General features: G+C 29.5%; 2 protein-coding genes and 1 long non-coding RNA gene across 8 annotated transcripts in view; 1 reads left to right on the top strand and 2 right to left on the bottom strand.

Moving 5' to 3' along the window:
* Nucleotides 1-214: 214 nt before the first annotated feature.
* Nucleotides 215-26,841, bottom strand: part of LOC146535409 (neuronal acetylcholine receptor subunit alpha-7-like) — a 94,266-nt gene continuing 67,639 nt past the window's right edge. The window contains exons 3-13 of one of the 6 annotated variants that reach the window (XM_085191798.1): nucleotides 24,043-24,087; nucleotides 23,598-23,642; nucleotides 20,313-20,422; nucleotides 12,880-13,060; nucleotides 11,782-11,857; nucleotides 11,410-11,604; nucleotides 10,574-10,660; nucleotides 7,859-7,968; nucleotides 6,372-6,598; nucleotides 5,803-6,003; nucleotides 215-5,231 (exon numbers count right to left, since the gene is read on the bottom strand). In XM_085191798.1, the coding sequence (XP_085047924.1) occupies nucleotides 5,147-5,231; nucleotides 5,803-6,003; nucleotides 6,372-6,598; nucleotides 7,859-7,968; nucleotides 10,574-10,660; nucleotides 11,410-11,604; nucleotides 11,782-11,857; nucleotides 12,880-13,060; nucleotides 20,313-20,422; nucleotides 23,598-23,642; nucleotides 24,043-24,087 (1,362 nt within the window). In that variant the 3' untranslated portion in view covers nucleotides 215-5,146. The remainder of the gene's footprint in view (nucleotides 5,232-5,802; nucleotides 6,004-6,371; nucleotides 6,599-7,858; nucleotides 7,969-10,573; nucleotides 10,661-11,409; nucleotides 11,605-11,781; nucleotides 11,858-12,879; nucleotides 13,061-20,312; nucleotides 20,423-23,597; nucleotides 23,643-24,042; nucleotides 24,088-26,841) is intronic. The other 5 variants (XM_085191793.1, XM_085191795.1, XM_085191792.1 and 2 more) reach the window with 5 other exon arrangements.
* The window catches only part of LOC146535410 (uncharacterized), a 50,311-nt gene continuing 28,610 nt past the window's right edge, over nucleotides 5,141-26,841 (top strand). The window contains exon 1 of the long non-coding RNA XR_014878349.1: nucleotides 5,141-5,275. This is a non-coding gene — a long non-coding RNA (uncharacterized LOC146535410). The remainder of the gene's footprint in view (nucleotides 5,276-26,841) is intronic.
* On the bottom strand, nucleotides 16,526-17,367 carry LOC146535411 (uncharacterized). Its single transcript, XM_085191799.1, has one exon. The coding sequence runs from the start codon at nucleotides 17,285-17,287 to the stop codon at nucleotides 16,697-16,699; it is 591 nt and encodes a 196-aa protein (XP_085047925.1). The 5' UTR covers nucleotides 17,288-17,367; the 3' UTR covers nucleotides 16,526-16,696.

The following is a 26,841-nucleotide window of genomic DNA, read 5'->3' as shown; positions in this document are numbered from 1 at the left end:
GTATAGAATTGTAGAGATAGCCTGTAATAGGTTTTTCTATTACCATTACTATTTCATATATATTACATAATATATAACCTTTTGCTAGGTGGTTATTTGCTTTACATTATTATAATTTTAGAATAAGCTTTAGATGGATTTACATCTATCCATCCAAAGAAATTATTAAGCCAAAAAAATTAAGGTCTATAGAGGGTGTAATAAAACCACAAAATAGTATAAATCAGATTGCTTTAATTTTAGTTTTATACAAATCGAATACTACTTAGTCAATTTAACGAATAAACGTATTATCCGTCGATTTTTATTAAACTTTACAAATTTACCTTTGTAATTTTATTAATGACGACTATTATAAAAACCTCCATAGGGGCTTTTTTAATTACTTACATTACACTCGGTATTTAATCTTACCTGCAGTCATATTTTTTTAATTAATTTTAATTATTTTTCGTCTATGGATAAGCCACAGGAACACAATGTGGAGTTTTTTTTTATGAGAAGAAAGAGGCATACAAAAATAATGTGAGATGATGTGCGAAGGTGACCATGCTTATTGAAGTAAATCTAATTTCAAGTAGTTTAGTGTAGTCAACCAATATTATCACGACTTCTTTATTATAAAATAATATTAGTTCTGTGATGTAAGCATTCTTCATTTCGCCAATATACGCGACAGTCTAACAGTCTTCTAATTAATCATGATGAAGAAGTCGGAGAAGTAGAAGAAGTATCTCTAGTTATAGAATAAAGAGAAAGTAGAATAGAGACAGAGAATGCACAAACAAATTTTTAAGCACTATAATGTCAATGTGAAGGACTTGAAAAGCATCTTACATACATTTTCTTCTATTGTTGTTGGCTGTACGAGTATATTCTATAACTTTGATAAATACTATAGAGAAAGTTATGATTTTTTTATTTCTATAAAGGAAAGTTTGAAAGAATTATATAATAAAATAAGGGATTTTACGTTAAATTTGGTAATAAGTTCATCAATGAATTTACTGTAGAAATATCATCGCAATTGTATTTTAAAGGTTGACTACACATTGGAGTTATTAAGCGGAAATATAAATTTTCAACATAATAAAAGCTGATTGAAATTATTTCATTGACAAGAATAACTTTAAAATATAAACAAATGCTTAAAGCCTATTTTTTTAAAGATGTATTTAATTATCATAAAACAACTGTTATTATAATAACAATGTTCTCCCCCTCCCCCAAAATTCTCCCCCTTCCACACAAATTCAAGAGGCAGATGTTAAATTTAAGTAATTAGAAAGAAAAACAACTTTTCTATTCAAAATTCCAACAGATCTTGGCGTCTATTTGCTTATTAAATTGGCTAACCCAAAACTTGGCAGCAAATATTGAATCGTGCCGTACGGCGCACCGTATGGACACCGCGCTATCCTCGTAGCCAATATCTTATCTGTATCAATCGTAATTGGTTTTCCGGTTTGTTCCCAGCCTACGATATTTACTTTAGAACTTCATTTACTTTGTATTATACGGAGTGTATGTTTACTTTATATTGGACAAATATTTTTTCCAAATTTACGAAATTTCAATCAATTTTCAAAAAACTTAAAATTGTGTACCAATTTTTTGTCTTTATCATTTGCTAGAAATAATTTTTAGGAATAATAACTAATTCTTTTTTTTATCGATAATTTCCTGAGTTATATATGAAAATGTTTTTTTACACTTCGACATATGTTTATATTTTAAAATTATTATCATATTTGCATGAAATTAAGCTAAAAGTTCACGATCGCCACCAAAATACTATAAAATCATTATGCAGATGTACTTTTGTAAACAAGAATCACCTTGAACTTTTTAACTGTTTAGGATACTATTGTATTTATTTTTAAGGGATATATTTTTTAATTATCTAATTGATCTTTCCTTGATATTTACGTTTGGCAGAAAAAAATATATTGAAGCTATCCACGAGTATTTAAATTAACATAGATATTTTTAATTAACTTAGATTCCAACAAGATTCATGACTTATTCAAAAGAACATCCAAATATTTATAATGATAGCTAATTCCGCATTAATTAAACATTTGAAAATATGAGCCTTAGGTGTAACAAATCTTAAACTACAGGTACCAGATGTACAGAATAGTGATAAGTATACGTGAAAGTTAAAAATACCTGTTTCACAATTAAAGCATTTAGTTTCGGTTGTGCATAGTGCTCATTTGTTATTATTTGTATAGCATCCTCAGTTATATTTTTAGATTTTCTCATATTTTTTCTTATTGAAAATTTTTATTCAAAGTTTGTATTCAATATTATTTTACGTAAAGCCTCCTACTCACTTCGTTAAAGCACTACACAAATAACACCAAGCTAAGCATATGATATAGAAAAAAAGTTCCTTAAACGCGTTTTAGAAATCTGAGCATGAGTAAAATTTGATAGTGAATGGGCAGCTTGAATAAATTACGGAAATATATAATAGCGCATTTATATTAATCTAGCACTGGTGATATAAAACACTAGAAATAATAGCAACATGGCAGCTTTATTTTCTTATTTAATATAAAAAACACGCACTGAAACACACATATTTTTAATTAATTCACATATCGTCGTATTTAGTAAAATTTTAACGATGTAATAATAAATGCGTGATAAAAATTAATTTTATTATAGGTACTATAATTATCTGGCGATAATGTTTCCAGAAAAAAAAAACATTTATTAAACTACAATTTCATAATAAAATTTTATAATTTTATAAATAAAATCAATATTAAACATAAATATGTTCTACGACGATATTTGCATAGGTAATCTATATTTTATTATTTTATTATCTGTACTCGATTGACATCGACGTTAATAGCGTGATTTATTTAAAAAAAATAGATTATATTGTTTCTAAATGCAAAAGCTATTTTCATATTTAAAGTAAAGCACTGCAGATGAAAGAGTGTTTGTAATGAATCAGTTCATTTTGTACGTTTATTTCTAACCCGGTCCCGAGCAGGCGTTTTAGTTATTCCATTTTAGTTTTATACGTAGATTCGTATCTACACTTTTAAATGTATAGTTTATCAAACACAGAATCGCAAACTACGGGCCTTATAAAAACCTTTTCACAACCTTTTATTTATTTTTTTGTTTAAATAAACTAAGCTTTTTAAAATTGGCTGATTTAACCCGTAGCTGCGGCTCAATGTTCTACCGTTAACGTTAAATTATATATTAACAAAGACACTATTTCGTTTTTTTTTTTGTAATAGTTTTTACAATAAAATTTTCAACATTATCATTTATCATTTATATATCTAGAAACGAACTTAATACAATTTTATAAATCCTAAATTTTGGCACTAATAAATCTAAATTTTATATGTCGATTATTTCATCGTTTGGAAAGACGAGTACATTTTACCAGTACAGTTATAATTATACTGATAGTACGGAAATTATGTGGATTCTGTAGTAAAAAATAATGAAAATAGGTACATAGAAACAAAAATACATAGACAAAGCAAATTTACAATCTTGGTATATTCAGCACCATACAGTATACGATGAACTAAAAACACGGTTAAAGGAATTTAAACTATCTAAATACATATACATAAACCAATTAAAACATACAACAAGTAAAATGTAAGTTTCAAAGAACACATACACCTTTTATTATCTATTTAAAATATTGTAATTAGTGAGCTTTCTTAAATATTATTGGAGCCTTAAATATAGACACGACATTTACTAGGCTATCACGACACCTATAAGAGCGAAATTGAGGAACGGACATAGACAAAGATGTGAATAAATGTTATAATTACACTAAGTTATAATAGATGCGAACTACAGAAAGTATGTGCTAAAGGATACCCAGTACAAGGATGACGCCACTAGTTCAGAAATTTAACACGACAGTCTTTTTGGCCGATAAATCTCCAAATGTATCGTCATCTCGGGCATTTCCACCTACATATTTAGAACGTTGCTTCATTTTTATTTTATCATCGCTAAAAACCTAATTTGCGGGTACAACCGCACTTATATACAAGTTCGTACAAAATCATACATCCAATATATAGTCGACAGCAGCGTGACACTCCTGCGCATCATTTACGTGAACTTTATTGAAATTATGTTAATTACAACAAAAAATATCTATCTATATCTATTAAAAAGAAACACTTCTTACTAAAACATGTACACACGTCACAATTTTACAATACTCACCATTCATCTTAAACAACAATTCATTTTATTTAGAATACAAATTTTAATAATTACTTTTTAAAACGTTATTTTTATACGTGTGTCTAGTCTATTCTATCGTTACTTTGGTTCCTTTTACTTATATAATCTGTTTCAATTCCACAGACGCCAATTCCCGATATCGCATTGTATCTACATCTGAATTCTGAACTGAAAGATATGCCAACAACTAATGTAAACCGTTCAACAAAATCCATGCCTTTAATCTATTTGATTTTAATAATATTAAGTCGTGTAAGTTATATACATTTTCTTAACATCCTACGGTAGTGTCATCGATAGTGATCCCGCATTTACATTCATAATAATATGAAATTCGTCCAAAATATTCCAAAAATTGTAGAATTTCGCATTCTTTGTCACCGTCTGTTAAGTTACCCACGCTCATTATTACCATATTGAAATCTAATAAAATCATTGTGTATCAAAATCACCTAAAGTTATAAGATATATTTGTCATGTATCAAAAGATATCAAATATTTAAAATTATATGCGGATCCCATTCGAACCAAAGTACCTACTGATTCACGCACGCCCACCAAACACTTTAAATAAACACTTTAGTCATATTCATATTCATTCATTATATATTAAACTGTATTTATTAGAAATATATTTAATTATATATTTAACAAATTATAAGTCAACAGTTATATGCATTATTCCTATTCAACATCACATTTGTTTTATTTTAATGCTGGACCTAACTATAAGTATTGTTAAAATTTTATACGTTTACCGTCTTCCGACTTAGTTTAAGTTTATAGAGACGTGTGCGTTTGAACCACGTATTTAGTTTATTCTATACATAATTATAATTACATTTATAACTAATATTAGTTCTCTCGTAGATGCGATACGGACACGGTTACTTCACTGCACGATGATATGAGGCGCCGAGAGCAACACAGCCACCGTCGCGATTATTGTGAATAGAGTGAACACGAACAGACAGAACCTGTGAAAGAGATTTTTTTCATCAGGGAGTTAAATAGAGACAAAGTAAGTACAAGACACTCTGTTCTCCAATTTCCACATGAATACGAGACAGTTATTTATTTTATTTGATATAGATAATGCAAATCAATTTTCGAAATTGTAAAATCCTTCTCATTATATGTACCTATATGTGTACTCATAATTAGATAGATTATTTCTGCTAACTGAAATAATCTTCTCGTTCAAATGAATTAATATTTTCTACAGAAAAACCTTTTTCAAAAGATATCAAATATTCCTAATCAAAGAAATTATTATGTTGATAATTAAGCTAATTAAAAAAATGTCCATATGGCATATTACAAAAAATTGTACAGATAAAGTCAAAATGACTGAAAGTTTAAATAAACCATCTAATAAAAAAGTATTAATTTTGTTTAATGAAATATTACACCTACATATATTTATCCAAGAAAATTTACACTTTTCGAACAAAGATGATTTTTTTCTGAATTGTGAAGTGTATTATGCACATATTATACTGCATGAAATTTAATACACAAATTAATCTAAAGATTGTATGTATTTACCTGTCCACTACCATTGCTGCGAATTTCCAATCACTGATGAGCTCAGCTTCATCATCTGCTTTCTTCATCCTCGCTGTGATAAATTGTAACTCCCTTAATATTAAATGTAGTTCTCGATGATGGCTACCCAAACCACCAACGTCTTCCATAGTTGATGGTCTCACGAACGAACGACGAAAGTCCGTTCTAAATATTGAACATCTGTTAGAGAATAATGTAAAAGTTCTAACCATTAATTAGAAACAGATTTAAAGTAGAAAATCTTAATAACGCGTTGTGAAATTTATTTTTCATTGATAGTATATAGTTAAAATATTTTTTATTTTCATATATATTTAATAATATAGAGTGAGTTATTTAATTCTCTAGTTTCCATTTATTTCATATCTATTTAATATCATATATTATCGTATTTAATGGCGGAATCCAGTGTTGTATCTTATTTTTCTGATTGAGACTACATCTTCATTATATAATATATATCTCTCAAATAACATTTGACCGCTCAACAATCATGTTCAGTTAACATAATAATTGTAGTTAGAGATATTTTAGATCAAAATTCTTACCCAGGCCCTAAATTTCCTGTAGATGCAGTACTATTAGGTGGTGGCGGTACATGTCTAAAGTCATCATCTATATCCAAAACATTAGCTAGGAGAGATTTGGACGAACGTTCTTTTAACTCTAACTCTCGCATTCTATTCGACATCATTATTGTTTTCCTAGTTATCTTCTTCCCTGGTCGAGACATCCTTAAAATCCATGGTAACCATTGTAGGAACACTGTTTTTATCTGTGGAATAAAATGTATCTCTTAATATGTTAATGAAAATCAATTGATTCATTAATATTTTAATGATTTGTAAAGTTTTTAAATATGTCCTAACTATGAATTCTCACTAAGATGCAGTTCTTATTTTATAATTGATTTAGAAGCGATTTATAGTTATATCTATTTATTTTGTAAAGCTATATTTATGTATACGCGATGTATGCCCTTTTTGGGTGTTTAATGTTTATAATTGAAATTTTTTTCTTTTAATTTCACTGCACTGTTTAGTCTCTTCCGCCATTATATATCCACTTTCAAAAGCTGGTTAAAGACTTGTCATCTAGAAATAAGCCACCGTTGTCAATGAAATTTCTGAATGTTTTTTTATTATGTATGAATTTGGTGCAATAAAGAATTTACTATTAATGCATATACTAATGTATAATAATAATCAGCTTCAGTTAATGATCTGTCCATACAATATTTTACTGAATTCTTTATATTTTAATCTGAAACACTCTGTCTTTACTCGACTCACAGGAAATCGAATGTTTCAATATCAGTATTTTATTGTACGCGACATTGTAAAACTTATACATAAACATTACCTTAATATCAATGTATAGGTTAACACTGGTCTACAAAAGATCGTTAAACTTTAACCGAACTACATAACTAACTTTACGATCAGACCATGACATAACCGATATTAAACCCGACGTAACAGCTGTAATACGAGTAGAAACTGTTACAACTTTTGATGAAAATTGATTTCTTTTAAGCTTCAACCGCCTGTTGTTTGATTACAATGAAAAAATATGTAGAATAAATATAAAATAACTAATAGAACATAAACGTTTTTACTTATTATATCAAGATTTTATGTGTTATAACATAATTAAAAATATAACAAAATTGTACAATTTATTTATTTATTATTATTTTATTTTAGACCCAAAATTCATGTTGACTATAAAGGTTTATACTTAGTGCCAGTCTCTATATAAGAATTCATTTTGAAAACACTGTTAACTAATTATTACTTAAAAAAAACTTAAAACGTAGACCCTGTGATTCATTCCACTCTTAAAGTCAAATATTAGTTGACAATATTAATGAAATAGCAACATAAATAAGTACTAAGAAATAACAAAAAAAAACAATGAAATGACATAAAATGAAAATCAAATATATATTTCAATAATACTTTAAATTATATTTTAATTAAACAACAATATTGAGAATATATAGGTACATAGAATAACATATCACAGTACTTACCCATTGTGGCATTTCATGTATGTCCGCAGTCCGATGATGATAGTTCAATACCACCACCGTCAGAACCACGGACGAAGCCACCATGAACATGATGCAATTGAAGTACGTCCCTGTTACCCAGAACATTTACATTTTACAACTTTTACTAAAATATCATCGATACTTTTCATATTTACATGAAATTTAAATTTAAGAAAGCAAAACTTTTATTATATACATTATTCGGGTTCTTAAAAGGAAAAAAAATGTAAGGAGAAAATTAGGTACTTTATTTATTATACATTTTTACTCTAGTTTAAAATCAGATTATTCAGTCAGTGTTAAAATCTAATTCTATATTAGACAACAGCAAAAGCGGAACATGCGTCGATTTACAAAAATGCTATTAAGATATTCATTTACAACAATGACACAAGAAAAGCTTTGGAAATGGACAATACTAACATAGATTATGCTAAAGATTAGTTTAAAAGTAAATTGATTAAAAACATATGGAACCGATCACAACATTGAATAATTCATAAGTAAATAGAAAAAAAAGTAGAGAAGACCTAGAAAGAAAGAAAGAAAGAAAGAAAGAAAAAACAAAAAAGAAACAAGAAAAAGAGAAATAAGTAAACAATTTTATAAACAATAATGTCACACCCAATTATAACTTTTTTAACAATAATATGAATAAGCTAAGACTAAATTTTAAATATAGGTAACATTATTGTTTATTTTATATAACAACATTTAATATTAGAATTTTTTTAATTGAAATTATCTGGATACTTGGAGGTTGGATCCTCATTTGTAAATGAAAAAAAAAAACAATTATACTTCATTTAGTAACTAAAATAGCGATAATTTAAAATGTATAAATTAAGGAGAGTTGTGCATTATTTACATAATATATGTACATTTAAACTTATTTTCTAGGTTTAGAACATGCTTAAATATTTGACATCAGTAGTCACCTAAATATATTACTTTGTATAGCGTCAAGGTAACAAAATGATAAAATAAAAATACATAACGTGTTATGATGTAAATAAAATTTTATTAATGAAAAAATAATATAATTAAAAAATATGTCAGATAAAAAGGCATAAATTATTTTAATACATTACAAGATTAAGATTGGAGGCCAGTTTGAAAAGTATCTTGAGAATGTTTAGTAGGTTAAAAGATAGCTGGATTTAAACATAGCTCAGCCGCAACACTCATTTTGAGCATTGGCAACCCTTAAAGCACATAAATTCCATCTTGAGATTCTAAAATGCGAATTAAAAAGTAAAAAGTTTAAGGCACTATGCTTTTTAGATAGATTCCATTCAAGCGTTCTATTTATTTTATTTTTAGAAATTTTGGTTCGGGACTGGGTAGAGGAGTTATTAATTGATTATAATAAAAAAAAGTAAGTTTCTCGATATTTAACAATTCCTCAAAACCCATTCCCAAGTTGTATTATTTATATAATCTATTCACAGTTCATTTTTAATTATTAATTTATTAAATTTTATTTTATTTCCAGCAAACACGCATTTCTCACCTATTAGGGGGATCGCCTCAGAGGTTTTAGTGATGACGTGCCCCACCAATAGAGAGAAAACAGTTTGCGACAGGAGAATTGTAACACCTGCAAAGATCAATATACAATTCTATGAAAAACAGTGACTATTTACATTTGTCTCATATAACCCTGTTAAGTTTACGTCAGATCCCGTATCGATCGACACTTCGTCGCTTTTGATAAATATTCCTGTTTGTGTGCTGAGTCGGTAATAGGGGCTCAAGTGAAATAATAAACAAAATAGAACAAAGTCATGCAAATACTGTTTTAGAGGCTCTTTTATTTAGCTTTTATTTATTTAAACCAGTTAATGGTTAATTTAAATTATTTATAGTAATAGAAATTAGATTATCTGAATCGATTACCTCAAACCACCCTCCAAGTATCAAAGAAATTATAATAAAGACATTTCAATGATTTAATATGTCATACATAAACACCAACAACACAACACAAATGATATACCATGGAATCGATCACGTTAGTGAATTGAATATATATATAAGTAATGCAAGATATTATAATACTGATTAATAGATATAAATAAACAAACTTACCTTCGAAATCCTCATATATTCAACACAAGGATATCTATGTAATTAATTTATATATAGATGTATTTCATGCACTTAGTAATTGCACTATAGTGTTAGTTTTAAATGCTTAACTATAGCATAATTTGCTCTAAATATTTGGAAAAATCGAAATTTATTATAATGCACAATACCGTGAAAAGTTTTACAAATTAAGTGAAACGTCCGAAATCGATTCCAAGATTGGTTTGTTACTTGTACACATAGCATATAACAATGGCATCATAGACGCCTTAGCTACGATGAGATGAGTGGTTTTAAAATTTAGTCAAAACATCAAATGTGGTATTTGACAGGCAAAAGCATATTTGAATTCAAATGAAAATCTTTTCAGCTAATATAGAATTTAAATGGATTGATTTAACTACAGATCTACGTTGACTGTACATAATTAACTCCTTGTAATGTTTTAAAATAATATTTAGTATTTAATTTAAAAAGGGATAAAATGATAATGATAGATCAAACAAAAATGGTAAATAGTTCAAAATAAAAAGTAAGTTTTGTGAAAATAAGCCAAAAAGGAGATCAGATAGGATGTCAGGGTTTTTGGTTTGGACTGTGTACCTAACAGGGGAATTGCGTCGGAGACCTGCGGCAGGGTCTCAGCTACCAGGTTGAGGAACACCGTCAGCGATAGAAGAATAGTGACTCCTGAAATCAAAAGCATAGTTAACCCTACGAGAACTAATTTTTAATTCCATTGGGGTAGCCGCCTTTATGCCGCCTATCTGGACACAACTCTCCGATTAACTTTAAATGATCATAAAAATTTTAAAATATAGAATATCTTAGATGATGACAAACGAAAAATACTCACACATTTATGGAATCTGCAATATGTCAAATAATGCTGGGTACATCTAACACAAACAGTCATTGCATTCTCTAAAAACATTCAATTCCGTAAGCGCACACTTTTTCTAATATTCCTTAAAGTATTCGTTTATTAAATAAAAACTTAATATTCCTATAGGTGTCGAGTGAAAAAAATATAAGACCACCATAATTTGGCAAAGTAAAATAGAATTTAAAATAATTTTCTAGGGTACGATTAGAATATAGAAAGAGCATGCGCATATTTCGCCTTCTATATCGCGATACCTATCAGAGGTACTGCATCCGACGTAGAAGGCAACTTTTCGGCGACCAAGTTGAGAAACACAGTCAATGACAACAAAATTGTCACACCTGTTGTCAACAAATCACATAAATGTCGTTGAAATATAGATCATAACAAGTATACGAAATAAATGAAAAACATTATCGCTTATCACTTACCTATTGCAAAATTAAATTTTAGTTCGCCTAATCCCTAGACTATACAAATTCATACAAAAAATATATTACTAAAAAAATGTGAGACAATTTAATTTTTAAGTCGTACAATAAATTTAATTTACCTAAAGTAAGTTTTTCTCCGGAATCTGGTGGCAGTGTAAACCCAAGAAGGGCCATTGAAGAAATTAAAACACACGGAACTATCAAATTGAAGAAGTAGTATAACGTTCTTCTTCTTATCATTATTGTGAATGTTACATCTACGTAGGGTTCTGGACAACACGCGTATGTTATCGTGTTCTTCTTTCCCGGCATTCCTGTGGATAATTCGGTAATAAAATGTATCATGAATATATCAATTTTATATTTACCTTTATTATAATTTTAATATGTAATCTAGATTGTTTTTATTACTCTCCAAAAATATATATTAAGTAATAAAATAATAGATAAAACACTATACAATTGTATGTCTCAAGCTTAAACTAACTTACCTGTTAAATACCATTCTCCGTTTGTTATAAAATCTGACAAGTCACCACCTGCTTCATTCTTCAAGACAAGATCCAGCTGTTAGTTTAAACAGATATTAGTCGAAAACTGAATTAGTAGTAGTAGTAATCTAATTCTACAGAAACTATTATAATAGAAAAATACGTGCATTATTGAATTGATACTACACGAAGTGAATTAGAACTAAAATATTACTATATTTTTAATAATCTAGTCAACTTAATTTAACTAACAAACTTATACAATTATCGTAAAATAGCTCATATACATTTCACTGATAGAGGGAATTGTGAGAATTACAGATCAGTGCTTCGGACAACAAAAATATTAAATAAACGGGGATTGATACATGCCAATTTTATTAATATAAACTACCATACGGAATCTCGTGTTGTTAACGAAGAGATATAATCAATATTAAATGTAAAAAAGGAGGTAGAAGATATTTACTAAGAAATAATAAATACATTAATTCTAACATGCAAAATTTTTCATATTTAAATTAGAATAAATCCATTTCTTCAAAAAAAATTTTGTTACTCATAATAAAAGATAGCTGCATTTTATTTTCTATCAATATTAAAGAAATAGACTTAGACTTGACTTATAAATATATAATAGTAAAATCGAAAATAGTAAACGTAAAGGTATTCAACTATTCATCCGTATGGCAGATAAATTTGACAATAGAATATGATACACATATTCAGAAGTATAATATTTATTTGCACCATGCAAAATAGTACATATAAAACGTTTAGGATAAATATATCCTTCTGGTTTCTCACATGGTTCCCTTAATGGTCAACCATTAGTAGGACAAACCCAGATCCTAGTCCTATTTCTTTGATTTAATTTAACATAATCCTATTTATTTATTTATTTTAATTTATTTATTCAATTATTACTTAAATTTGTGTGGACATAATAGTCACCGCAACTTTTAAATTCTTCAAGTAATAATCTATATGTAATTGCTTTATACGATAATTAGCTACTAAGAATTATTAGAAAATTGCTTATTATCGATTTAAAATTGTAAAAATTGATCATATCGACCATCTTATTGTTTCTAGTACCTGGTTGCCATCGTAAGTCCAGCTACCAAACTTCATGTCGCAATGTTGGTCATCGAAAGGAAACCACGTGATGTCTATCTTGCATGTGCTCTTGAAAATGCCCGGGGGTACGTACAGGCAACTGCCGTTGTTTTTGACCACCACATTGGTCTGGTACGTCCCGTCAAAACCCTCGTCAGCACTATACCAATGAGAAAATTGTCAACTATTTACGTTAACACGCATTTATTCATATCCCCATTGAAATAAATTACAGTTAAAATTTAAAATTTCAATTGAAACAAACGTATATTTTCTGTTCAACAAACTTTACCATTTTCATACTATTGCCTTCCCATATTTAAATGTGCTCCAAAGTTATAAAGTCAAAAACAAAACCATTGACCCAATCTGATGAAAACAAATCCCAAATGAACGTAACTAATGAATCTCCGCTGAATAATTTAAACAAATCCTCCGATCCGTATCAAGTCTTAAAACTGTTAACCTAAAAAGCTTTTTTAATCAATGGTAGAACACTTTTAATTTGCGTTAAACGTACCGTGAATAAGTCATTAAAAATTATGTTTCAACATTTTTAAAACTACTATTAGAGTATTCAAAACAACACTGTGCAGACGATAAATAAAGTTTCAAAAAATTACCCAAAACTTTTAATTTTAAATATCAAAGCAATAAAAAGAAAATGCACCAGAGAAAGAATAAAATTGTTTTAAAAATTTTAATTATAGAAGCTTTTTGTGAAATATGTTGTTTATTTACAAATTAACATGTTATTTTAAGCTGTGACGAAGTGAATTTTATATTGGCTTTAACGTGATATTTTATTAGCGCCTTGGTTTTATCTGGAACGGTTTTAAGGTCATGTTAATGGTAAAAGATTCATACTAGAATCCGTTTACCGTCAACGTCAGCGTATAACATCCCATCGCTTATTCAGATCAAAAATAAATATATTCCCTTCAAAATTATATTTATTAACTGTTTTATATGTTTAAAAAGTCATCTGATAAGCGAAACGATGCCCGTGGTGTTTCAAATCAGCGACTAGATAGCCATGTACGTTTATTTGATCATTTTCAAGTGTGGCAACACCGAGTAGCAGGTTAGGTATTCCACGCGAACGATTCTTACTTATGTCAAGTACCAATCGTCACATTCGGGTGTTAACCTCCTACTGGGTTGTCACGATTTCTGAAAGTGTGTTTAAAAATATCAGTTTTAAACTTTTAGGTTAAACAAGCAAGCTTATAAATATTAATCGTGCAAAATTTATACTTACGGTTATATGACATTTTAATACTAGTTTTAAATTACAATTACCTGTGTGGGAAATGTAATGTGCTCTTGCTGCAATATATATTATTTATCACAATTATCTTGTTTTATCCATTGTATAATGAAGTTTAATTTTTATTACAAGTTCGTGTGGAGTAGCTGAAGGTGAAATCCCTGCTATTTCAGTAGTCCACGAGAAGTATTTAGAGAACGTTTAAACTGTTATTTGTCTAGAGAACGCTGTCTAGGGAACGCCCGTGTTCAGCCAGAATGTAGATGGAGATTATATTGTGATGTTCACAACTGGACAGAACAAGTTTACGTTTATATAATGGATATTTAAATGGAAGCTGCGGTTCATATCTCTTTGTAAATGCCAGTGAATTTAAAATGTTTAGTGTACCTACAAGTATTCTCGAGCGTTGTTTTTGGTGACTTCGTTACTGTTGCCCGGAAAGAAATTCTGTTATGTCAGTCGTTATTTAAATAATATTGTTAATAGATAACGTAAAAAAGTCTTCGCAGTTACTTTGTTTATTATTTATATTATATCTTAACATATTTTTAATTTTAATAACTTATTAAAATAGGGTTAATATTATAAGTAATCTTCAGTACTGTGATTACTTTGTCGACATTATTAATGTTATCCCAAATGTAACTCATTCCCTCGAATGGAAATTTAATCCACAAAAGCCACTACAACCTCCACTGAATTTATTTATGTGCATTACAATAAAAATAGACATTTAGGAACGATCGCATCGCCTAAAATTTTCTTAATCATTTCCGACGCAGAAATAATTGAGTACAAACGTAAGTACTTGACAGGAATACTCATCACGTACATTAATGATTCTATTAACGAAAATTGTTGAGATTAAACTTAATGGCTGTCATACTATTTACAAGTAATTTGACTTCCATGTCTGTTAAGCTGTTATTGCGCATTGTGTAGAATCCTTCGTGCTACAGCCAAGAGGTTTATCTGTACACACTGTAAAATATCTACGACTCTCACAATAAACGAGATATTAAAAGTTTACTAATTGATCATTATTTATACTTATATTTTTCTAAAATCTTGCTTAGTGCCCTTAAAGTATCTTGAAACAAAAATTGTATAAAAAGAGATTTATTTATTTTTATTAAAGAGAGAGAGAGAGAAAAGATTCTAAGATGATTTACTGATTATGGAATAGTGGTGTGTGCTTGCGTGTGTATGTGTGGGCGTGCATGCGTACTATACAAGTAGATGTACTATATATGTAGATACATTCTTATATTAATTAAATTACAAAAATGTATATTTTTAACGGAATATTGTATATACCTGTCAATAGTCAAATAAATAATACATAGAAAACAGATACAAGATTCAAAGAGTAGGTACATGAACTTATAAAATATTTTATCACATCCGGTGTGATACGCGGTCAACCTTTATGTGGATTTGTTGGCGGCGTGCCAACTTAACAAAGGACTACATTTTTAAAAAGTATTTTATAAAATTGACATTTATGGGCTAAGATATAAAGTATATAGTCGTATGACGAACTGCCAATGTTGCCGCCTGTATCTCGTAAATACTACATCCGCCTCTAGAGACTTCTGTTGTCGTGAATTTGCACCGATTTCGGGTTCTATCGCATTGATAATGCATTTGGCTCTTTTAAACATTTCTGTGGTGTTAAAATCGACTTTGTTCTTTTTTATTTTTATCTTGGAGAGGAGTTTATATGTTCTCAGTTTTGGTCTTGTAGATATTTTAGTTTTATGTTATTGTTGTTTTCAATTGCATTAAAATATACAGTTATAAAACTAGCTTCAGCTTCAGAAACGATTATCACTTTCAGCCCAAATTGCCTATTATATGGCTTAACGCCCCACTGCCTAATCATAAGTATATAAAATCTCATTTATTTTTTGTTTTTTTTTTTCTATGTAAAGGGAAAATATTTTTTTAAACTAATATTTCGTTAAAAACACTCACTCTAAAATATTTATTATATTGTAAAAAAATATGAACTACACAGTTTATCCATACTATAAATACACCTTAGTATAAATAGAGTAAGGTAAATGATCCCCGCTTGAAGATTTTGACAACATACAAAATTTATTTATTTAGCTTAAATGTTTTTTTAGCTTCGCACAGACTCGACCCGCAAAGGTCGCCTATACAAAGGAAGATGCTGTGCCACACTTTAATATCCAAAGTTCATATCTTTGTAAGAGTAATATAATTTATTAATTTCATACAAGCGAAAAGTCTTTAATATACTTTTTAAATTTTAAGTGACGTAATGAAAAGAAATATTCTGTTACCTACTGCGTAATCAGTTATAGTACAGTAAAATTAGGTGGGTTCATAGGTTTATATCTTTTATTTAAGCAATAAGAGTACATTATTCTTATTATTTTTCAAAAATAATTAATTATTACACAACATAATATTTTGATGCTATTTCAACAAAAAGTTAATTTCTTCCTGCATTGGCCTGTCTGTCTTTCTGTTTTTAATATATTCCTTGTCATACTAAAACTTTTCTGGAAGTTGCATAGGATCTATTGCAAAACTGCGAACATCAATGCCGCTGGCAGATCTTAATTGTATTTTGTACTTAATATCGCGCCATTCTGGTATAGCTGTATCAACTGAATCACATTTAACTGCGTTTTCTTCGCCTATTTTGATAGCATAAGGAAACACCACTTTCAATTCGCCGTCTCCAAAAACCCATCCAGCTTCATTTAGATTAAGGATATTTGGTAAAATTCGTATATCGTTAAACGTCTTTCCTTCCGTTTCTACGTTGGTGTAGATTACACGATAATTAGTTTTGACAGTTATATTGGGGTTCACGTATTCTGGGAGACTATATTTGAGTATATAATCCATACCATATGTTTCGGTGGTGCGATTCTCATTTTGTTGGCAGATGTTATTGAAAGCAGCATCCAGTCTTTGCAGTTTATAGGCGATGTCTTTGATACTTCGATCGACGTCATGACGATGGAAGCGGTGGTAGAATTTACTTCCAAATCTTCTGTTATGATGGCAAAAACGTGAATGCCTACAGCTCTCCACAGCACTTAATAAAAATAGTAAGAGCAAAACGCGATACATTGTGAACTACTTTAAGGAAACTGAGGAATAATATTATTGAAGACGAACGAGCATTTAAGATAAGAAAGGTTAAATATTTAATGTCACATTATCATTGAGAGGTATATTTATAGAAGCAATAAGCAATAGTGATAGGTGAATTTTTTCTCGATACTTTTTCATAGTTATATAACATTTTAAAAATTTTTACAGTATAAATATAAAAAAAGCATACAACTCTCATGAGAAACAAATATCTTAGCAAAAATGTTGTTTTTAGTTATTATACTCGTAGATATCTATTAATCTATTAACCAGTTCTTAGAATGGTGAAAGGATAAAGTAGAAAGGTAAATAGACCGAGTGGCAAGTTAATAAAAAAACTTGTATACTCCTTCCAAAGCCTATCTTTTATTCTGATTGAATTTGTTACTCACGAAGTTTTGCAGTCCTCTGTAACTTACACTCTTTATTGTTCTCACGTAATTGTAATTCTATCTTGGATCTTATCTTGCTCAAAATAAAACCAAACTTACTTTAAAGGTTTTTGAATGTCGTTTTACTATTTTAAAATAAAAGAAACTCACAAATTTAACTTATGAAAAATGTTCTATATTTCACATGATTTAAGAATTTCATGATGAACAAGTAATGATTCAATATGCAATTTTTCTATATCTAGGAGTCTATTTCTTTATCCTTTTTTTTTTCAGTATCACGCTGTATATCGTATATAGCAAGATAAATAGAGGTAACCTAGTGTTAAGACTCTCTGTTACCATTTTCCGCCGAATTTCCATGGCCGAAATTGCGTGTTAAGTGACGGAACTCTACGCCTTGGTAAATGAAAATATTAATAAATAATAATTCAATTCCCCGAGTGGGAATTGAATACACGACGTAACGGACAAATATTAAAAGTATACTGTATTAATTTCTTCAAGTCATAGACGTTCTATTATAAATTAGAAATAATATTAGAAATATCGATCTTTTTGGGGCTTCAGTCCGACCCAACACTAACTAACTATACACTTTTATCAAAGTGTAACTGAGATCATTACTGGTGTGAATTTTATATGCATCATTCTTTTTGTTGTAAAATGATGATTAAAATTTAACTTTGGAGAAACCGGTCCTTATCTCTTTATCCGATAAACATAGTTATGCGCGGAAGTTCCCACATGTTATCGATATTAAAATGTCCTCTTTAATATTATGTGAACGAGAATTAAATATTTAATATCTTCGTTTCTTCGCTCTAGTAAAAAGAGGAATCGCGGCGATGAGTTCTGCCACTCAGCAACGTGAAAGACGGGAAAGGAGTGTCTTAACACTACGTCCCCACGTTTCGTTTTTATGGAGAGCTTTTTGTTAGATAATGGTACGGAACCATTAGTGCGCGAGTCCGTCTCGTATTATATTGTTGTATAACAATGATTAAAGAAATAATAAGGTCATTAGATGATATTTTATATTTTCTTGTATATTATATATTTACTATTGTACCGATATATCTTTGAGGTTTACTAATTATATATTTTTTGTTTATTTATTCATATTAATTAATTTTCAATTATATAACTTATATTATAAGCAATACACTTAAATCAAATATTCTTAACTTGTTAAATAACTTACCGACAACATAACAGTATCTCTTTAACAGTGTTTCGTAACTTGGCGTCGTTTCAAATGCATTAAGACAAAGTAGAGTCATTCATATTTGCAAATTTAATTTCGAGCAAAAGTTAGTTTTTAGTACCGAAATTATGAGCGGAAATTAGAAATGCGACGTTCGAAGCGAATATGGCAAGAATATAATTAATTATATTTGAAACTAGATATGGGAAATTAAATTTGAAGAATTTAGTAATATTATGATTTGTCCAGACATTCATACTTTCATTGGTTTAGAATGATAAAAATATCACCAAATAAACTATCATTTTATAAATAATGTCTATATATTTAAAACCTAAAGATTCAGCCAATTAACTAAAATAATTTTAAAGCAGTTTTGTATTAACACTTTAAATTGACTTACTTTATAAGGTTAAGCCGTTTCTAAGACTAGCTGGCATGAAAGCACAGATAAGGAAGACAATGACATACAATGATAACATACAAAAAAAAATATATTGATTTATGTTCTATGATATTAATAATTCCTTATGATAAGGTTTTTTTAAAGCTTATAAGTCCCGCTAACTTTCTTCCGTCGGTATTTTTTAGATCTCAGAGTAGAGTAGGAGCGAACGCATTTAATTTGTGCTTGACGGTGCTATTTTCTAAAAAATAAATGGAATTTTAATATAAATCTATTATTTTGATTTCAATTTATATAGCTGTTTCTTTGATTTTATGTTATTAAGCGTCTCTTTATGTACTGTATTTCTTTATGTTACACATTTACATAGAAGGTTTTTGTTTTAGAAGATGAGAGCGAAATTTTACTTTTAATGTGGACCGTTATGCATATAATATACTAATATAGTTTTTGTATGTAACGTTGGCTTTCTAATAAATATATAAAATATTATTTACCACACGAACCTGATTAATTGCAACAAAAAATATTATTTTTTGTGTATTATGTGCAGTTAAGTGCTTAAGTGCAGTGTTGAGTTCCGTAATTTAGGACGGAGCGACACTTAATGGGCGGAAAGTGATAAATAGATGTACTGCAGCAGTTAAAAAGTGCAGCAGAAAAACAAGTGAAAATTACCATTATTTGTTAAAAATTATGGCTTTGAATTCTACTCAATTATTATAAACTGTTTTTATTGCAATTTTCAAAAAAATATATTTTGTTTTAACGGTCGCCTTTATTTCAATATATTTAATGTGCTAGAAATATTTTTGACATGGACAAGGTGTGTAATGATTTAAATGTGCGGTAACGTTTACCTTATTTTAAAAAAAAGTAAGTTAATGATGTTTTATTAAATAATATAAAGAAAATTACCACATTATGATGCTTGTTGTCCACTGAAAATAAATATTAGTGCTATATTATACAACTTATAAGCATGCAATAGCTCACCTATTGTACATAAGAACGTCAGGTTTCCATAGTTTGTTTGGTGTGATTCGTAAATCCTTGACGCCGCCATATTCGCTGTCATTCCACTTCAAATTGTAATCATTCCATTCCTGTCACACATATAAATGTTATTATATGAGAGAAAGAGATAGTAAAGCTAATATATATATATAAGCTTTATTTTACAGATTATAAATAAATTCAAATAATAACTTGCTGATAGTAATTTTGAATCTTTTTTTATTGTTTGTTTTGAAAATGACTTAACTTAATTAAATCTTAAAATTATGAATCATTTAGATAATCTTTCAAAATTACTATCAATTTCTCATAATATGGATTATAGCGGTGTTTAATAGATAAAAAAGTCACATTTCGATTTTACTAATTATTGCAATAATAAGAGCATAAATAAAATATTTAATAAAAAAAAAATTAAAAAACCAGCTTCACGCTGTTCCCTGTTCCAGCACACGCTAGCGGCCACGGGCATGTATTCTGAGCAGGAACTGTCGACAGTGAGGAAAGCGCGTAAGATAGACGTTTAGCGAGGAGCGCCCCGTGCCACGTTCGATCGAAGACCTTCGTCATATCCAAACTAACTGCCAAGGCCTCTCGCTTGCTTTCGATAGCCGCAGCCCAGCGGTGGGTTAGGTACACCAGAAGATCACCGGTGGGGCGACCATGGCGGAAACCATATTGACGGTCATTGTGTCAATCTGTGATCCTCCAAATAAACCAAGACTTGGCTATTTATAATGCTCCCCATTACTTTTGAGAGAAGGGAGGTAGTTCTTAATTTCTTTTGAGATATTTGTTAATTTCTTCACGCTATTCTTTGAGGTGTGTTGCAAAACGATAAAGCTTTATTGTTTCACATTCGTCTATACACAGCCTTATATACGTAGAATGAAACAAAGACGTTACAAACTTTGTTCCCTCGCCACTTATATTACAAAAGTTAGCCGTAACAACTTAGCAATATGAGACCAGTTCTGTGTTCATATTCGCATATCGCGAGTTATAAACGTAAGCTGTGAGGCGTCAAGGAAATGGGAAGTTAGACAACCCATATATAAAAGTTTCGTGGCAATCAATAAAGTTGATATTTTAAGTAAAATATAAAAATAAATTAACAAAAAATCTTTCAAATATTATATCTTAGCCTTTAAGTATATCTTATAAAATATTTGAATCATCGTCGCACCGCATTCATTTTATGGAGATTTTTTATGGACATTGCATTTTCAAGTTTCAATTGATTATTTCTTTAATTTTAAAGTAATTTAATGATTTTCGAATATTATTGTTGGGCGCCGACTCAAAATTACTGAGATGTATATTTGTATTTTTATATTAAGAAGTTCCTTTGTATTTATATACGAGTATTTTTTGAAAATATCTTACTTCTAAGAAATAAGAAAAAAAAGATATACAAGGTACGGAAGGTGGAAGCCCTTTCGTTTAAGGTGAATTTTACATAAAATTGTAAAATTTTAAACTTTGAAGTTATGAAATATTATGTAACTGAACTACATTGCAATAATTATTATTAATTTACCGCCATAATCAACATTATATCATTAAAAATGAAAAAAAAAGAACAGTATACATTCTATTTTTAAAAAATTGACACATTATAAAAAATGTGTAGTGACAAATTGTAAAATCGTGTCTTATTGTACTTAAATATAGTAAAAATAATTTAACACTTAACTAAATACTAAATTAAAATATTAAAAAAAAACTTAAATAATAAATAAATGCACAAACGAAAGAAAACAACAGTCGTCAAATATGATGACTTTCGCTATAAAATGAAGCAAAAAAATAATAAAAAAAGAAAATTACACAATAGTATAAAGAAGATAACAATATACAATATCTACACATGCAAGTGACAGATCATGCTACATTAGAAATATCCACAAAACATAAGCAATGATGTAATTTTTTGACCACTCTCAGAGATTTTAAAAGGAGTCAGGTTCTACTCTTTTTGTCATTTCAGGACCACTAAGCTGCCATATTGGTAAATGCTATGTTATTTTTTAACACTTTAACAACGCTCTTTTAATTTTAAACAACCAATATTGTTTAATACAAGAAAGTGTCAAATTTTCACAGATTATACATAGAATTGTCAAAATATGACATTTAATGTTTTAATAGTTACAAAAGTTGATAGTTCTTATGCTTAAATTAATTATTAAAAGTACGTTATTAAAGCTTCATTTTATTTTATTTTTTTAGAGAAAGAATTGAAATACAAAACGAAACAGGAAAAATAACTATGACATTCCATTTGGAAAATAAAAGAAAATATTTAATCGAGTTTCAAACGATTTTACTTAAAATTTTAGTTCAATACATAAAAAAGTTCTACAAGAGACGAATAGAAAATTTAGAAGATTCCACGAGATAAAACGTTCACTTCAACCAATAGATAATAGACCCATAGCATGGCCATGCAGTACGCAGAGCATGATCTACTAAAATTCTTTGCATTTTAGCAAAAAATTAACAGCAGGTTTTGGGTAGTGCGTGGTAGATTTACAGTGTTTCTCATAGTTCTTATAATTAATGTGCATAACAAACTTTCCAATTTTCCAATTAGAAAAACTCAAAATTTATAAAGAAAATAAAAACCCGCGTCTTATGTGAAGTAAAATCAATTATTTCTTATTAATATTTATTTTAAATGTGTTTATGTTGTCATTTATGTTGTTATTGTTAATGCATTGCGGGTTACACGGCAGTTCTTACGCTTATATTGATAAACTGCTATAATATATTACAAATATGAACTCTAATAATACTTATATATAGTTAATAAAAGAAAATTAAAATACATATAATATTTATAAAAAAACATATTTTCAATAAAAAATACATACAATAATATTCATACATAAAATTTAAACACATAACCTTACTTACCTGAGAACACAATTAAACAATAGAGAAGTACCACTGAAGTTCCTAATACTAAAGTAAACAGTACAATAAATGACAGTCTCATGATGGGATGCATACAGGGGCTACCACTAAACTACTGCACGAGACAGAAGTAGGCGCAATCATCAGGATCTTGGAAGAACACTAGACATCTCCATACAATATATCAGACTGCCGCATACGCCACAATGCAATGCATATTTCAATACAGAGAAGAAAATAAAACGATAGAACAAATAAACAATGAGGAAAGAAACAAAACAATATAAACAAAAATCGAAAATTTTATCAAGTATTAATTTAGGTTCATTTTTTAATCACACTTACCAATGACAGCCATATATTGGTTATAAGTAGTTGATTCTTCTCGTCCTATTTGGTTAGACGATGTCAACATAAACAGAGAGAAAGGGCGCAGTCAGTACAATGTTCTAGACAGCAGTACGCGGGGCTCGCGAGGTCGCGAGGTCGCGAGGTCGCGAGGTCGCGGGCACGAGGACGATGCGCGAGGGGGTCATGCTCGCCCCTCGCGCCTCGCCCGCACACAATCTAAGATGGCGATAGACAACAAGTTAACACCGATCCCATGCGACAGGCGTCTGACCGCACCGCCTCCTGTAACCATCGCTCTTCGCGCTCTCGGTGCCAGATATCAGAGTTAGTGCAGACCAAATGTACGGTGCATGATGGAAAATAGTTTAGTGGTGACAGTTTACCGTGAGATTGCAAGGGCGGGGCGGCGGAGGCGCCTGGCCCGGCTCCTATCACTTACCAAGTTGAGCCAGACGTTCGTGGTCAGGATTTGATTTTTCTCATCCTTATTTTGTAAAATGAACGCACGGCGTCGCAAGAAAGGAACGAAAAAATACAATGAACATCCAGAATTCTATTGTTATGCAGCGTATTCATTATTTATACACGAGCTCACCCGCCGGGTAATTAGTCCGGCTGTCCTACTCGTTCTTACTAAAGCTTTGCACCTAGATCAACCCACCTGGAGTATGGGACGGTTAAGCCTCATATGCAACGGAATATAAAATATTATTCCATTAAATTAACACAAAAAGCGGTGGTACGTTGTAAAATATGATTGAAGCGTACATAAATAATGGTGGAAACCGTGCTCGTAAATAACTCGCAACCAACGCGTCACGTGTTTTTTAAACGAAATAATAGATTGTCTCGTAAATGGGTTGACAGTTTGGCAAATGCAAGCTTAATACCCTCGATCCGACCGATTTAATGAGTGAAAAAGGTTTGATAACAGATTTTTTTTCGTTTCTCACTTCACTAAGCACCAATAGACGTCCCAAACAGTTAGTGTTTTCGACATTAACTTTCGTTCGGCAGTATTTGAATGTAAATGTATGCAAAAGTATTCACAGTCGTTAAATTAACTTCATGTACATACATATATAATATTTAATGGATATTGATGTAATACAAAAGCAAAATGACATTAATTTCTGTTTTCGTTTTGAATTTATGAATATGTAAAATGAATACTATTATAATTGACTTTTCTATATAAATTTTCGTATCCTTTAGTTATAGAGTGATATTATTTTGACAAATATAACTTTAAATTGGTACAGTCGTGGCGCAAGGGCACAAGCGTGTTACTGTAAACACAACAGATTGTGGGTTCGATTCCCACTCGAGGAAATGAAAAATTTAATATTTTCATCTCTTCACTCTGGCGCTGAGGCAAAGCGCGGTGTTGAGTTTTACTACTCAACACGCTATGCCTTCATTATGCGGTGGAAAGTGGGGAGCGGAGTGTCTTAACACTGGGTTTCCTCTGCCTACCCTGCTACAAGCGGGATGCATGGTGAAGCTGAAAAAAAATATAATAATACTTTTTTGCTATACAACCCTTGGTACTGGCAACCGTCCAAATGGCAAATTTGAACAATATTGAAATTCTATTCAACTGATATCCTCCCGCTTAAGTTAAGTGCTTATTTAACATCAATTACTTATACATTTGACAATTTGAGTCGGTACGAAAGGCTTTTAACGTACATTCTACATACATATGACAATATTGGTAAAAAAATATTTGTTTATTTAAATAAATTTTAAATTATATAAGAGTATTTAAAGATTTGTAATGATTATATATTAATGTTATATAATATGATAAATTTTATTTTACTTTTTAAAAAACCTTAAGTTTTTTTTTAAAATACTATCTTTTGGTTTTTAATAGTTAGTGGTGGTAGCATATACATGACTTAAATATTCAATTTTAAAATAACTATTATATAATAAAATTTCATAAATTTAAATTCATTAGTGAACCCAATGTACTCCAAAATGGTATCCTTAATATAGGTATAAATAAGTATTTATAATTATAAATCTGAATTATTTTCATTGCTTTACTAGAACGAGGCAATGAAAATGATTTTATAGTTTTACAGACAATACAACAAGTAGTAAAACGACACAGGGTTGAGTTCCCTCACTCAACACACAATGTCTCGTAAAAGTGAGAACAGAATGTCTAGGTTTTACTCTGCCTTTCCCGCTATAAACAGGATACAGGGTGAACCGAAAAAAAAATAACAGAAAAGTATAGTTAACAGAAAATTAAATTAAAAAACACAAAAAGTATATTACAAGAGCACAACCTTAATTTTGAAGATGAAAGTCTAAGAAGAACATTGTACACTAAAATGACTCCCTATCCGATTGAATAGACCGTGCAAAATAAGAAAACTATGCATCTCACGATATTGCAACTCAAAGCGGACTTGTACAAAGGAGGGATTAGTAAATAGCACTGTTAGGGACCGTACATTATGGTATTCCGTTTTGATAGTATGAAATCAAATTAATTTTACTATAAAAAAATACCTTCTAATTGATAACCTCCTTTTCTTACAGATGTCGGTTAAAAATATGTGGAAATCTGGAGCTTTATTTGTATTAGAGCGTGAAGCTTCAAATTTGTTTTTTTTTTACTTTAAATAACTTTTTAAAGACTATTTAAGTATATGATGAATTTAGAATTCAAATAATTAAAGTAAGAATATAGTGATTATTATTTGATAAATCTTTCTAAAAATTTGTTTTGAGTAAATATTTCTGTCGTGTATTTGATTTATTAATTATTCTTTGTAATACAATATCTGTAAACATTTTTTTTAAAAATATAAACAATAGACAACTCTACAAGCTAAGTCATCAAAATATAAAATGTAATTGAATAAAGTATATTTTTAAACGGTTTTATTTAGCTCACCCCGTTTGTTTGTTTGTTTGGTTTAGTAATTGAAATTTAACCCTCTTCCCGTTAACCGATTGATCTGAAATTTGGTATACGCCTTTGATTCTGATGACAATACAATTATCCATATTCAATATTATTGTGAATCCAAGATGGCCGCCGCTACAAGATGGCGGACAACTTAGTTTTTTTCAATCCCATCAATATGGATATCAAATGAAAGAGCTTGTCAAGTAGAATTCAGTGGACTATACAAAATCAAAATCCAAGATGGCCGCCACTATAAGATGGCGGACAAGTTAGTTTTTTTCAATCCTATCAATACGGGTATCAAAT

The sequence above is a fragment of the Heliconius melpomene genome, chromosome 10 (genome assembly GCF_056956725.1).
Source record: "Heliconius melpomene rosina isolate 202511_hmr_F chromosome 10, ASM5695672v1, whole genome shotgun sequence".
NCBI classification, from domain to species: Eukaryota; Metazoa; Arthropoda; class Insecta; order Lepidoptera; family Nymphalidae; genus Heliconius; species Heliconius melpomene.
This window is presented reverse-complemented; position numbering and strand designations above follow the sequence as displayed.